Source organism: Mauremys reevesii, linkage group 2 (assembly GCF_016161935.1).
Source record: "Mauremys reevesii isolate NIE-2019 linkage group 2, ASM1616193v1, whole genome shotgun sequence".
Lineage (NCBI taxonomy): Eukaryota > Metazoa > Chordata > Testudines > Geoemydidae > Mauremys > Mauremys reevesii.
Window position 1 is genome coordinate 236,626,424 of NC_052624.1, and position 16,159 is coordinate 236,642,582.

Sequence of the window (16,159 nt, forward strand, 5' to 3'; positions counted from 1 at the left end):
TTTATTGTACCATAAGCTTTTGTGGGCTACCGCTCACTTCATTGGATGCATGTAGTGGAAAATACAGAAAGAAGATATATATATATACACACACAGGGAACATGAAACAGTGGGTGTTACCATACACATTATAAGGAGAGTGATCAGTTAAGGTGAGCTGTTGTCAGCAGGAGAGAAAAATAACTGTTCATAGTGGTAATGAAAATGGCACATTTCCAGCACTTGACAAGGAGATGTAAGGAGCTGGGGGGGTGGGGGGGGGAAATAAGCATGGGGAAATACTTTTACTTTGTGTAATGGCCCATCTATAGATAGATAGATATAAAATCTCTTCCTTCTGTATTTTCGACTACATGCATCCGATGAAGTGAGCTGTAGCCCACGAAAGCTTATGCTACAATAAATTAGTTAGTCTCTGAGGTGCCACAAGTAGTCCTATTCTTTTTGCGGATACAGACTAACACAGCTACTACTCTGAAACCTTAGTTTGCAATTGTAACTTTCTTTTAATATGAGGTTTTTGGTATGTAATATATAATTTTGAGTGTATGTACAAAAGCATGCAGAGGATTTATAAGTTGAATTTTACTTAATTCTTGACAATGAGGTAGCGCTTAGTTTAACTCTTTTTTTTTTAAACTGAAATAGCTGTTTAAGTTCCAAATGATCACTTAAACATCTTTTAGTTATACAGTTATCATCAGTTAGTAAATGAAAACAAACTAAAGTGCACTGTACATATGTTTTAGGAAATAAATAATATCTAAGTTGTCTAATGAGAAGGCCTAATTTTAGTATTACTATTCTGTTAAGCTTTAGATGTTAATCCTTTGCATTTCCAGGTAATTTTCCTGTGATTTATCAAAATGATTATAAATGTAGATAGAATATTAATTTTTGTCTTTGCAGAAAAGTGTCACAATGGGATAAAATCAGCGGGTGCTTCTCCATTGACTTCACTGGAACTCCTCCTGCTTACACCACAACTGCATTTGGCCCAGTGTATTACTTTATAAGTGATTTGGTCTCTTATCATGTGTGTGTTCTGGCTTTGGTTCTGTTCAATATCTTCATCAATGATTTAGATAATGGCATAGAGAGTACACTTATGAAGTTTGTGGATGATACCAAACTGGGAGGGGTTGCAAGTGCTTTGAAGGATAGGATTTAAAAATTAAAAATAATCTGGGCAAACTGGAGAAATGGCCTTAAATTGCAGCAACGGCGGTTTAGGTTGGACATTAGGAAAAACTTTCTAACTATCAGAGTGGTTAAGCCCTGGAATAAATTGCCTAGGGAGGTTGTGGAATCTCCATCATGGAGATTTTTAAGAGCAGGTCAGACGAACACCTGTCAGGGATGGTCTAGAACTCTAGATCAATGGTCCCCAATCTTTTCTGGGTGGTGGGTGCCGGAAAACGAGCCAGTGAGGACCATGGCCAGCGGACAAGCATCCGCCAAAATGCTGCCAAGAAGCGGCAACGTCAAGAGGCATTGCCGCTTTTCGGCGGCGACGCCTCTTGATGACGCCGCTTTTCGGCAGCATTTCGGCGGATGTTTCTCCTCCGGCCAGTACGCGGGTGCACATAGATGTCCCAGCGGGTGTCATGGCACCCATGGACACTGCACTGGGGACCCCTGGTCTAGATAATACTTAGTCCTGCCTTAAGTGCTAGAAGACCTCTGGACTAAATGACTGCTTGATGTCCCTTCCCTTCCCTTCCCTTCCTGCTTGATGTCCCTTCCAGTACCACGACTCTATGATTGTGAATTTAATTCCACTCTGAGAAAGCTACCTTTGTGGCCACAGACAATAGGATCTTGTCTTGTAAGTCCAAACTGAAATTTTAAACAAACAAAACCAACTTAGACATTCTGGGTTTTCAGCAAAAAATGATCCCAATAATAAAAATGAAAATAAGTAACTTTAAAAAGAAGCCAACAGCAGAAGCATAACATTACATCTCTGTTCTTTACCTCTCTCATTTAAAAATAGTATTTCTTTACAAGCTAGGTGGCAATTCTCCGCCCACCCCTCTGCCCCCCAAGCATTTCAATGTGTACGCAGATTGTTTTTGTTGGTTACTGACACTAAAAGAAAAATGAACTATTATAAGACAAACAAACAAAAACAAGATCATATCACCAGTGCAGTACAAGGACCAATTTTTTAAATCTAGCAGTGCATTATATTGCTGCTAAAAACAAAGTTACATATGAGCTAATGGTTTGCTCAAAATTAAAGTGTTGTCTATTTGCATATTGACCTACAGGCGTTGGATACAGTTGTATTATACCTCAAGCTGAAATAATGTCTGAATATCACAAGCTTGGGTCAGTAACTGGGTGGACGAGATCTAGAGGAAACTCAGGACTTGCAAGAAGTAATGTTGGTGACTCAGCAGGAGGCACTGTGTACCAACCCTGAAGAATCTGTACTCTAGCACGGTGACCCAGTCTAGTATTAGGGGGCACTCTACTCTAATGGGGATATTTTTGGGGTTAGGTCTGAAGATGAAGTCCATGATCACTGGGGTCATTAAAATCCCATGACATTTTTTGCAAGTGTAGGGTTAAGTTCCTGTATCCTGGCCAAATTTTACTTTGGGTAACTGGGGATTCCCACACTTAGTTGCTTCTGTCATCTGAGCTCACTGTACACAACAGAGTCTCCTTGCTTCTCTCCATTCCCACTCCCCTCAAGTTCCCTGTGTGTCACCCTTCCATCCCCTCTATTTCAGTGACTCACTGCAACTCCCTTCATGCCATGGTCTCTATGGTGTCACCCATACCAGGGCCTTTCATTCCCCCTTCCCCACTATGGCAGGTGCTTTGTGTGCTCCCCTTTCCCCCTCCCCCATAGTATTGTCGCCCCTTTCTCCTCCTCTGCCAGAGGTTCTGTGAGTCCCACCATGCCAGGGATTCTGAATGTCCTCATTCACCCCTTCCCTCCCATTGTCTCTATGTACCCCCAGTTCTCCTCTCTCCCCATACCAGGGTCCTCCATACTCCACCCTCCCCTCCCATCATGCCAGGGGCTCTGCATATGCCCTTAATTCCCCTCTTTCCTCCCTCCATTCATTCAGGGTGTCAACATTTTAAACTGAGATAGGAATACTATTATGTTGCAATGTGTTGATGGCTGCCAACTGGACTCTTGTAACTTATTGTCAAATGCAAGTGGTGCTGTCTCTCTCTCATTTTCCCCCTCTGGTTTTCTGATTTTCACCAAAACCAATAGGGTTCTGCCCACTGATGCCTAGAACATTCCCTGAGGTACGGGAATTAATCAGATGTGGCATTTAAAAGTTATTAGTGTTATTTCTAAACAGAGAAATGCCATCAAGTTGAGCACTGGGCCGTGCAAGCTCAGCCAATTATGCTCTACCCGGATGTTTCAGTTGGATACAGTATTCCTCACTTTTTAATTTATTTTACATCATCTGTTATGATATTTGCTACATGGGGTCTTACTGTACAGGTAGAAAGACATTATTCTTTCCCTTACAGATTATAAAATAATATACAGGATGCACCACGTGGGAATAATGAACAACAGGGTGAAGGAAGGAAGGAATAATGTGGTTTACAGCAAAATCATGAGGTTATTCAGCTTGGTTGTGCACACATTATGATGGCTCAGTTACACTATTTTGTTGTTGTGTTTAAAAAATATTTTCATAATAATAATATGAATTTACTCACATTGTGGCATTGCAGAAGAGCTGAGTCTTAAGGAACAAATAGACACAGAGATTGCCTGCCAGACAAGAATTATAAGGTCGTGCCAAAGCACCGGGGGGCAATATAGAAGAAACAGAGATGCTCCTGGAAGCAGATGAACAGGATAGAGAGATGGCACTATTGGCAGAGTGATAGTGACAGAGAATAACTTTTGTCTAATGTTGCTATGTGCTTTAAAATAGATGCCGTGTTTCAATCTAAAAAAGGCTGCACCCTCCATTTGTGGGGAACAAAGTAATTCATATGTATGTTTATAGTGTATGTGTATATGAATGTGATACATATAATTATTCCCTCTACTATCTCTAATACTAGTGGGTGTGTTTTCTACTGCAATCATCCTATTAGTCATGGCAGATTTCTGTGGGAAACGAGATGCTGGAGCACACTTTCTAACTGGCAGCAGCAGTTGCTCATGGTATGCACGAGTTTGTTAACATAAACACTAGCAAATGGTGGGCCTAGATGGCACCTCTAGCTGGTACACGACCATGATACTTTGACCAATGTGTTTGCTGGCCCTCTCAAGTGCTACGTAGAGAATCCTGCCCTGCTACTTGCAGGGGTGGGAAAAAGAGACTCCATATGCTCTCTTCCTCTTAGTTGTCTAGTGCAGAAGGTAAAACCTAGAACATGCTTTACAAAACTCGTTAATAAAGTCTGTAAAATGATTTGCTTCTATTTAGGAAGACAATGTAAAAGAAAGAATTATGATCATTACAGTATATTTACTATCCTATATGAAAAATTACACTTTAAAAGGACAGATTTAGTCACTTTCATCATGTTTTCTTTTTTACTGCTTAGAATGATCCTATGGACATCTGAAATGGAAATCTGCATCTCTACTACATATTTCTTTCTTGCCAGTTAAAATGAGGTAGGATCATAAGCTAAAATGGGGAAAGAAAAAGTTAAAAATTACTTAGACAAGTTAGATATATTAAAGTAATTAGGGCCTGACGAAAATACATCCTAGAACAGTGGTTTTCAAACTTTTTTTCTGGTGACCCAGTTGAAGAAAATTGTTAATGCCCGTGACCCAATGGAGCTGGGGATGAGGGGTTTGTGGTGTGGGAGGGGCTCAGGGTTGGGGCAGACGGTTGGGCTGCGGGGTGGGGCTGGGAATGAGCAGCTCAGACTGTGGGAGGGGGCTCTGGGCTGGGGCAGGGGTGCGGGAGGGGCTCTGGGCTGGGGGTGCAGGCTCTGAGGTGGGGCTGGTGATGAGAGGTTTGGGATGCAGGAGGGAGCTCTGGGTTTGGGGGGCTCAGGGCTGCGGGTTGGAGTGTGGAAGGGGGTGAGGGCTCTGGGCTGGGGGTGCAGGCTCTGGAATGGGGCCAGGGATAAGGAGTTTGGGGTGCAGGAAGGGGGTCTGGGCTGGGGCAGGGGTTTGGGGCGCAGGCTTATCTCAGGTAGCTCACGATCAGCGGTGCAGTGGGGGTGCTAAGACAGGCTTCCTGCCTGTCCTGGCACCGCCGACCACACAGAGCCCCGGAAGCAGCCAGCAGCAGGTCCAGCTCCTAGGTGGAGATGCACAAGCGTCTCAGTGTGGCTCTTGCCCACAGGCACCGACCCCCCTCCCAGTTCCCATTGGCTGGTTCCCGGACATTGGGAGTGCGGAGCCAGTGCTCAGGATGGGGGCAGCGCACAGAGCCCCATGCCCCCCCACCCCCGCCTAGGAGCCGGACCTGCTGCTGGCTGATTCCAGGGTGCAACGTGGTGACAGAACAGGTAGGAACTAGCCTGTCTTAGCTGGGCAGCACTGCTGACAGGACTTTTAACAGTCTGGTCAGCAGTGCTGACCAGACCCGCCACGACCCAGTGCCTTCCATTCCGCAACCCAATACTGGGTCACAACCCACAATCTGAAAACCACTGTTCTAGAACACTCAAGGAGCTGACTGAGGAGATATCTCAGCTATTAGCAATTATCTTCAAAAAGTCATGGAAGACGGGTGAGATTCCAGAGGACTGGAAAATGGCAAATACAGAGCCAATCTATAAAAAGGGGAATGAGGACAACCCAGGAAATTACAGATCAGTCAGTTGAACTTCAGTACCTGGAAAGATAATGGAGCAAATAATTAAGCAATCAATTTGCAAAACACCTAGAAGATAATGATGTGATAAGTAACACTCAGCATGGATTTGTCAACAACAAATCATGTCAAACCAACTTAATAGCTTTCTTTGACAGGGTAACAAGCCTTGTGGATGGGGGGAAAGTGATAGATCTGTTATATCTTGACTTTAGATACTGTCTTGCATGACCTTTTCATAAACAAACTAGGGAAATACAACCTAGATGGAGCTAATTAATTGGAAAACTGTTCCCAGAAAGTAGTTATCAGTGGTTCACAGTCATGGTGGAAGGGCAAATCGAGTGTGGTCCTGTAGGGGACAGGTCCAGTTCTGTTCAATATCTTCATAAATGATTTAGATAATGGCATAGAGAGTACACTGATAAAGTTTGTGGACAATACCAAGCTGGGAGGGGTTGCAAGTGCTTTGGAGAATAGGATTAAAAATCAAAATGATCTGGACAAACTGGAGAAATGGTCTAAAGTAAATAGGATGAAATTCAATAAGGACAAATGCAAAGTACTCCACTTAGGAAGGAACAGTCACTTGCGCACAGACAAAATGGGAAATGACTGCCTAGAAAGGAGTACTGAAGAAATGGATCTGGGGATCAGAGCGGATCACAAGCTAAATATGAAGTATCAAAGGGGTAGCCGTGTTAGTCTGGTTCTGTTCAGATCAATCAGGAGGATGAGGCCCTTTTTTTCAACTTCAACTGCTAGAACAGGGCCTCATCCTCCTGATTGATCTGACACTGCTTAAGCTAAATATGAGTTAACAGTATACCACTGTGGTAAAAAAAAAAAAAAAGCACTCATCATTCTGGGATGTATTAGCAGGAGTGTTGTAAGCAAGGTATGAAAAAGTAATTCTTCCACTCTACTCCATGCTGATTAGACCTCAACTGGAGTACTGTGTCCAGTTCTGGGTGCCACATTTTAGGGAAGATGTGGACAAATTGGAGAAAGTCCAGAGAAGAGCAACAAAAATGATTAAAGGTCTAGAAAACATGACCTATGAGGGAAGACTGAAAAAAATGAGTTTGTTTAGTCTGGAGAAGAGAAGACTGAGAGGGGACATGATAATAGTTTTCAAGTACATAAAAGATCGTTACAAGGAGGAGAGTGGTAAATTGTTCTCAGTGACCTCTGAGGATAGGACAAGTAGCAATGGGTTTGAACTGTAGCAAGGGTGGTTTAGGCTGGACATTAGGAAAAACTTCCTAACTGTCAGGATGGTTAAGCACTGGAATAAATTACCTAGAGAGATTGTGGAATCTCCATCATTGGAGAGTTTTAAGACAAGAACTAGGGGTCACCAAATGAAATTAATAGGCAGCAGGTTTAAAACAAATAAAAGGAAATTCTTCTTCACGCAGCACACAGTCAACTTGTGGAACTCCTTACCTGAGGAGGTTGTGAAGGCTAGGACTATAACAATGTTTAAAAGGGGACTGGATAAATTCATGGTGGCTAAGTCCATAAATGGCTATTAGCCAGGATGGGTAAGAATGGTGTCCCTAGCCTCTGTTCGTCAGAGGATGGAGATGGATGGCAGGAGAGAGATCACTTGATCATTGCCTGTTAGGTTCACTCCCTCTGGGGCACCTGGCATTGGCCACTGTCGGTAGACAGATACTGGGCTAGATGGACCTTTGGTCTGACCCGGTACGGCCGTTCTTATGTTCTTAAGACCAGGTTAGTCAAACTCCTGTCAGGGATGGTCAGATAATACTTAGTCCTGCCTTAAGTACAGGAGACTGGACTAGAAGACCTCTTTGAGGTCCCTTTCAGTCCTACGATTCTATGATTTTATTAACACACTGGCAAAAACACAGGAAGCCATCAGACACTTATCTATACTACAACTCCTACCAGCCCTAACCCAGGTAAGAATTCTTTTTGTAAAAATCCTAATCATAGACACAACCATCCAGGCATTTATGCACAGTCTGTGGTCAAGCAACGCATTTAAGCAGATGCATACTTTTAATCAGATGCATAGTCCCACTGAAGACAACTTGAGTATTCAGAAGTATAAAATAGCATGTGTGCTTAAGTGCTCTATTCGATCAGCATCAAAAGAGGTAACTCTTGTGCAAATGTGGGTAGGTGCACAAACTTTGTAGATGTGACTTTGAGGCCAGTTGTTATATTTTGGCCAAACGTCTGAAATCCAAGGGCTTGTCTACACTTAAAATGCTGCAGCGGTGCAGCTGAGCCACTGTGGTGCTTCAATGTAGATGCAATCTACATGACAGGAGGGCTTACCCCGTCGGCACAGCTAATCCACCTCTCCGAGAGGTAGTAGCTATGTCAATGGGAGAAGCACTCCTATCGACATAGCACTGTCTACACCGGGAGTTAGTCTGCTATAACGGCGTCGCTCTGGGGTTTGTCTTTTCCACAGCCCTGCGTGATCTAGTTATACAAATTGCTAGTGTAGATCAAGCCTAAGAAATGTAAATTAAAATATTGTGCTTAACACTTTATTAATGTAAAATTAAATCTTATATTTTCCTTTTCTTTGATGCACATTAAACATTTTCAATTATTTTTATAGTGAGGCCTGAAAAAAGGAATAGTAGAAATGTGGTGGGTTTTTTTGTTTGGTTGGTTGGCTTTTTACAGCTGGTTGGGAAAATCCCAAAACAACATTTTTTGTTAAAATTTGCCTATTTATCAAAATGTTTCATAGAGATGGTTCAATTTTGACAAAGTTCTGCTGGAAACGAGGCAGAGTTCTGATGGAAATCTGACAAATTTCCCACCAGCTCACCTACTCAGCTCCTCATTACCGGGGACCACAGGGCTTCTAGGGTCCGAGGCAGCCAGCCAGGTGAACTGCCTCTGAGTTGGGGACCCCAGGGCTTCCAAATCCACAGCAGTCCACCAGATAGACTAATGCAGAGCTAGCACTCCATTCCCTTTCATGGGGATTTTTGAAATTAGGGTGTTTTGGTCCAACTGGAATGAAACCAAATTTTGAAATATCGAAATCATCTACTACCGGAATCTCTCACTCTACCTAGCTCTAATTTTTTTAAACATGTTTTAATCTTAAATATCCACACTTCATCCATCATCATTACTGGAAACAGTACAACTCAAATTGTCTTAATTAAACATACCTGCTAGCAGGGCCGTCCCTACCCATACGCAAAATACGCAACTTTGTAGGGCACCAGGAAATTTGGGGCAGCTGGTGCCCGGCGCTGTTGTGTGCTGCTCCAGCCCCTGCTCTGTCTCTTCCCCATGGCCCCGCTCCCACTCCCCTGAGGACTGCAGCAGGGGTTGGGCATGCATTCACCGGCAGCAGGAATTGCAGCAACCCGGCCCCAGCCATGCCACAGGTGAGTGCTGGGGGGCAGTTCCACCCTGCCCCCCCACGGAGGCCTGGGGCCAGCTTCTCCCTCCCCCCCCCCATGGGGGCTGCGTAGGGCCCCAGAATGACTAGGGACAACCCTGCCTGCTAGGGGAAAACCCCCCAACAAATCAACTACATAAAAAGATATTTTTAAAATAATTAGTTTCACCTCCTAACATATAAAATAATTTTAATATAGAAAACAAAAGCATGTAAATGTTTCCCAAATAAAATTCACCTTGGCAACCATCCAAGCAGTATAAATATTTTGGTATAGTTTACAAAAGTAATATTACCTAATGTTTTATGAAGGTCATGAAGCTGTCATGCTCTGAATTGCAACTAGCATCATCTGATTTCTTTCCCTTCTCCCCTCCTCCCCCACACAAATTTGGCACAGACTAAAAGGTGTTAAGTTAATTGCCACAGGATGTATTGGAAATCCCTGCAACAGCTGCACATGCAAACTTTAAAAAGTACCTTTTAGATTCTGTAACCTGATAAAGTTGCTGGAGGGTTACAACAGCCTTCGAAAACAAAGCAACATCAGACTGGCACAGATAGGGGTCCTGCAATCCCACATTCCAGAAAACTGACAAGTCATTGTGCTTTTACTGAGAATGGTCATTAACAATACAGGTACAGACCTTGCAAGAAACAAAATCAGCACAACTCCTTCCCATACTTAACAGTTCTTAAGAATGTCATCCAGTGATGACAGACGCAGGTTGCAACAGAACCTTTCTGTAATGGTTTATACCGTTGTTCTTTTTGGGAGATCTATTAAAAACGTGCACTTTTTTTTTTTTTTTTTAAGGCTTTGTTCCCCTCCTACCCAAAAGGAAAATCTTTCAGCTACAGAAAAAACACAGTTTAGCATAGTACTATTTTTCCATAGTATCTCTTTGCCTTGCAAATTATCTCTGGGTGGATTACAAATCATTTTACAGGACCTACACTTTTTACAGGAACTTTATACAAGATTAAATAATGCATGCTAGGAAAGATGATGTTTTTAATAACTGCAATATATAATATAAAAAATCATGTATTTAGTAATGCCCCATATTCATATTTTCTTGTTCCGCAAGAATGACAGTGTATTTGTAACATCAAATAAATCCTACATGGCAACCTGCTATTAGTGGACAAGTGCATCCTAGTTTAACTCCACTGCCATTACACCAGCAATGCATTTGGCCCACAGTAAACTGACTATACTCCAGATAGGGCAGATTCTGATCCCGATGCAGACAAACATCAATAATGATGGATCACACTAATAACAGACTTTACAAATTCAATGAAATACGGTAATATTTTCCAAAAGGAGAAACAGACAATGAATTGCAAGAAAAGATGTTTCTAGTCTTCACTTTCCCATTATATTCATTGTTTTTGAACCTCTATCAGTACTGTTTCCAGGATTTCTTTTAACCAGAAGTGGTTTCAACTCAAGGTTGCAAATTATCTTATATAATGGTGAGAAAGGATAGGCCAAAACTTTTTGGCCAAAACATTTTTTGGAGGAAAAATGCAAATGCTGTATTGTTTGAGTTGATGAAAATAAACTAAACAAAACAAAAAAAAATCCAAAGAAAATCCAGATGTTTCATTTTGATATTTTTGAAACAAAACAATTTGATATTTTGAGTCAATAATTTTACTTAAATTTCCTTCAATTTTATTTTAAAAAATTAAAAATGTTTGAAGAGCTCAAAATTGAAATGAAACATTTTGTTTCAGGTAAAACAAAATGTTTTGGGTCGACCTAAAACTTTTTATTTTTCGTAACTGCAAACAAACCAAAAAAAATCAGATACTTGCACAGTTCTTGTACAGACATATTCTAGGGGATTACGAGGTGGCTGCTCTGCAATTACTTAATAAAAGGAAATACTTTATCCATGAAAAAGGAAGGGAAAATATTTAATAAATAAATACGTAAATATTTAATTAAATAAAATATATATCTTCCTTTGCCCAGCATTACAAGGACTTTATGCTGGATGAAATTTGCCTCCCTGGAGGAGGCAAAAAGAATTGAGGGAATTAGGATTTTTAGAAGCTGGTTAATAGGAACAGGCTCCACAGAACAGGTCTACAAGAGTTTTGTTTGCTTTGAAGAACGAAAAGTCTGCCTGCAACTCAAAGATTGTGCTGGATAATGAAAGGTAGGTTTTATTATGATCTAGGAGACTATAAACTAATTCTAGATGATTGTTCTAGAGCAGCGGTTCTCAAACTGTGGATCAGGACCCAAAGTGGGTCGCAATCCCATTTTAAAGGGGTTGCCAGGACTGGTGTTAGACTTGCTGGGGCCCAGGGTCGAAGCCAAAGACTGAGCCCCACTGCCTGGGGCCGAAACCCCAGCGTGGCTGGGCTCAGGCTCTGGCTTCAGCCCTGGGCGTGAGAGCTCAGGTTACAGCCTCCCCTCCCCTGGGGCTGAAGTTCGACTTTGGCCTCCACACCCAAGGCGGCAGCTTTGGCCCCGCCAGCCTGGGGAGTCGGGGCTTGGGTGGGTTCAGGCCCAAGACCCTCCTGGAATCTTGTAATAATTTCTGTTGTCAGTGGGTCACGGTGCAATGAAGTTTGAGGAGCCTGGTTCTAGAGTAATAAGCCAAAGTTATCAAGGTTCATCGCTTGAGAGAGGATTATTTAGAGGCAAAAAGTACATTTTCTCCCCCTTTTTTCTTATTGATATCAAAAAGTAACACTTTTGGGGAGTTTGCCATTCCTGAAAAGAGAAGAACAAATTAAAATGAGATCTGCAGTACAAGTCACACTAGAATAGGTATGACAGTATAGTTCTACTCTGAAAAGTTACTTGTAAGAATAGCATCACAAGATTCCATTTCTGTTTCAGTAAATGCAGATTAAATATAATTTTTTTCTAAATTGTTAGTTTAGCCCTCTACATTCAATATGCAATCTGAAAGTCAAGATGTCTCCTTTCTGGCTCATGCTCTACCAACAATAAATATCCACAAACAGAACTTTATAAACATTTCTGTTGGCAATGTGAGTCATAATGTCAGACAATCCACTCTCCAGCTAGATTGACTTTACAGTGCTAATAGAAAGTATAATAAATTCTTATTATGGTCACCATTGTGAATAGGGATGGCTCTAATCCGGTTGTTCTCAACCTATTTACCATTGCGGGCCACATCCAATACTACCTGTATGGCCCTGAGGATGTCAAATGGGCCAAAGCTCTGTGCTGATTGGGCTGCAAATGGCCTGCAGGTTGAGAACCACTACTCTAAACCCACACAAAGAACATATATGAGAATATATATAAAAGAGGATGATATTCTTATCTTGTCACTTTCTAGAATAGAACCAGGTTAGCATCTTCTACCAAAATAAGGATTGGGCGGGGGTGTGTGTGTAAAAATGATTATTCATTTGCTTCCAAACTGGAACTCAGTCTCCATCTCTGTCTCAGGTGAGAGACACATGAATATCCAAAGCAGAGTCTCCATACATTCTTTATACCAGGCTCTTATTAAACATGAGAAGGTTGTATTGTTCTGAGAATGCAACCTTAATTTTGTAAAATCAATGCAATGCTGTCATTAGTCTGCACACAGACTGAAGTAATCAGACAAGCAGAGGAATGACCTTCCCACTTATTCCTACTCATGCGGCATTGACTTCAAGACATAGTTATGACTACTTAAATGTTAATACATCTAGCCAAGATAACAGTTTCCAGATTTGCTTTTGATCCAAAAGTCTTTTGTGCGCGCACACAGACCAATGTGCCAAGTTTTAGATAACTAGTTCAGCTATGTGCTACAGGAAGAAGACATCTCATAATATAACTGTTGACACTAAAACAAAAACAATCAGATACTAACACCACTCCCACGTCAATTTCATCAAAATTAATATACCTGTTTATATGCGAATTTAAAAAACACAGGGGCTAATCTTGCACTTGTTCTGGAGTATCTGTGGAGGGTTAAGTGATGCTTTGGTAGTAATTTAGTTGAGCTCTATACCACCAACTCCTCAGCCCCACCCCAATCCACCTACCACAAAGCATGTACAAATGTAAACCTTAAAAGTAAGATAGGGAAAAGGAACACTAGAGATGGGTCCATACAGCCACAAACACTTGTCTGCCTATTGGTCTTGGGGACAAATTCCTTTAAGATACATTTCTTCTCTTTCCTGTGCTATGTTCTGTCACCAAAATATGATGCAATGTCCTGTTAACACATGACATCCTGATTGCCATGATTACTGATCATTCTCATTGTATGATCTACATTAACCACAGGACTTCCAAGTTTTCTATCTTAATCTTTTATAAGCAAAATTATTATAGTAATAGCTCAAATTTTAAACTATCATAATATTAAATCAAGAATCTAAAACTGTGTACATAAAATTCACTAGAACTATGTATAAAGGATGGATTTTCTTTTGCCTTTTCCTACCCTGAATTCTCTCTTTTCTGCATTTTAAATTTAGTTGCTTTGAATACATAATATAGATTGACTCTATAGACCTGATCCTGAGAGTGCGGAGTGTACTGAGCTCCCAATGAAGTCAACAGGGCTGGAGGACTTTCTTCGGAGATGCTCACCACATCGCAGAATTAAGCCCCCTTTATTTTTACCCTATGTATAACCTGAACTGAGAAATTACCTTGTTTATTTCATGTCTGTGTCAAAAAATGTACTACTACTATTCATGTCACGTGCTATCTACCTTATAGTTGTCAATCATAACTGCTTGAAAGTCACAGGCCTGTCAAACATATCTGTTGTCGGAAAGGCAACACTACAAAAATCACTATGCCGTCATTTTAGAAAACATTAGGGAGCAAAATCATGAATACGCAAATGCTGTTTGATTATAAAATTACATTAGAGTCTTATGCACGAACTTGTTATTTCAAATTAAAAACTTTTGGAAATCAAAATACTCTAGAGTTGGCTTTTATTGTCAAGATAGTTTAAGACTATTATTTTAGGTAAGGTAATGAGGGGTTTCATCTAACCCAAATATTTTCAAACCTTTTTTAGTTTGTTGTTGCTTTTTTTTTTTTTTAAATTGGGGGGTAGATTTAAATGTACCATAGTGTTGTGAACCCAAGCACAACAACATTGTGCTAATGCACGAAAACTAAAGAGTGAAAGTGAACTGAATAATGAAAGTGAATTTTCATTCTCAATGTGCTCAAGTTTTCACAAAAATATATTTTCAATAAATGTTTGGTTTTACAACTTTGATACAATGATGCCTCTTACAGTTACTGACGAGACACCTACTGGACAGAAGAGTAAACCCACTAGCCAGATTCAGATATGAAAGACAAGAAGGGTGTTCCCATCAGCAAGGTCCAAGGGCAAGAACCCAGTGAGAAGCCCTCTTCCCCAGCAGCTGCAAATAGGGCAAGAAACAATATCTCTACTAGGGTGCTGTCCCCAGAGGCTTTCGAGGCTCTATCTTTTATGATCAGCCTCTGGCATTAGGTGTCCGATAAATCTAAAACTCCACCTTCCTCTGGCTGCTGGAAGGGAAAAGAAATTGTGTCTCTTCTTGCCTCACCAGAGCCTCCAGTCTGCTGCCAGAAGGTGGGTCTGCGCTACTCTGCTCCTCCCCAGTCCGTTTTTGGGACTTCTTCCTCATTTCAGTTCCTGTTCTCCTTGCTGCTCACAGGAATCATACTCCTGCATGAGAAAGCTAACAGCTTCACTAAACACCACAAGTTTCAGGATAGCAAAAGTGAAACTGAGCTGTTAATTTCACACTGCTACCATTGCCACTGGGCAACCTGCAACCCAGCTGCAGAAGTATGGAGCTGTCTCTGAAAAGTGAGGAAGACAACAATGAATCCAGTTTATATTCAGTTCACATCTGTAATGCTATCTTCTTTGTATTCATAACAGCAGTAACATCTTTCTCCTAAAAAAATAAAGCTTGTTTTCTACAGAAATAGATGGTTTTAACTCATTATTTCTTTTGAAACCAACATCTACAAATACAGGAATCTGACATTTCATGCATATATTTTGCTCATCAGAAAAGCTTACACAAATATATTAGTGGTGCACTCATCTAGAAACAGGCAATGAATCTAAACTGGATCATATTTATCCATTTATGTCATCAGTTCATTATTCATTTGTGGCCAATGTACATTTCAAGGTGGAAAGATAAAATTCTGACAATTTAAAAAGCTGAACTGAAAGAAGACAGAAAACATTAACAAATAAATTATTTTGCATCTCCAGTTAATGTTCTGTTTACAAATCACACATTTAACATAAGTAATTGCGCTCTGGGCTTTAAGAGTTGTAAAAATTTTGTGCCTATAATTGATAATGTAAGGGAATCTGCTCTTAATGCAGTGACTTCAGAGCAAAAGCAAATCTTTTTGTGATTTGGATTAGTTCTCCACCTGAAATCTACAGTTCAGCAGTTTAAAATCTATACATTACAAAGAGACCCTATCTGAGATCATTCCAAAGAGATTTCTGACTACCTAGGTATTCTGGTTTTCTTGCAAATTTTATTCATTTACCACAATAGTATTACTTACTCTCCATCTACTTCTGGTCGTTTGCACACACAGTGAAACTTGCCACCGAAATCTATATAAAGATCATCTTCTACAATGTGGAAGATTTGACCAAGGACAATTTTGTCTTTGGCAGGCCCCATCTGAACTAAAGGAGAGCGTCTCAACATGGATGCAAAGGATTCCACATTCTTTGAAGGCACCTACAGATAAATATAAAAAAGAAAAAATGTGATACATATATTTCCATACATAAAATGCAACTGATGTCTAAACGAAATACTAAATCTTATTTTTAATGTATAAACAAGAGCCATTCACTACAATACAATTCAAGATTTCATGTCCTTGGCACATTTTTTGTAAATTCTCTCCTTTTGAGAGGATTTCATTTATGGTATATTATTTCTCTGATCCAAAACATTT

At 40.7% G+C, this 16,159-nt stretch overlaps 1 protein-coding gene across 1 annotated transcript in view; it reads right to left on the reverse strand.

Moving 5' to 3' along the window:
• The window catches only part of TPD52 (tumor protein D52), a 216,284-nt gene that overhangs the window by 98,766 nt on the left and 101,359 nt on the right, over positions 1–16,159 (reverse strand). Inside the window, exon 6 of the mRNA XM_039523247.1 lies at positions 15,755–15,936. Within this exon, the coding sequence (XP_039379181.1) occupies positions 15,755–15,936 (182 nt within the window). The remainder of the gene's footprint in view (positions 1–15,754; positions 15,937–16,159) is intronic.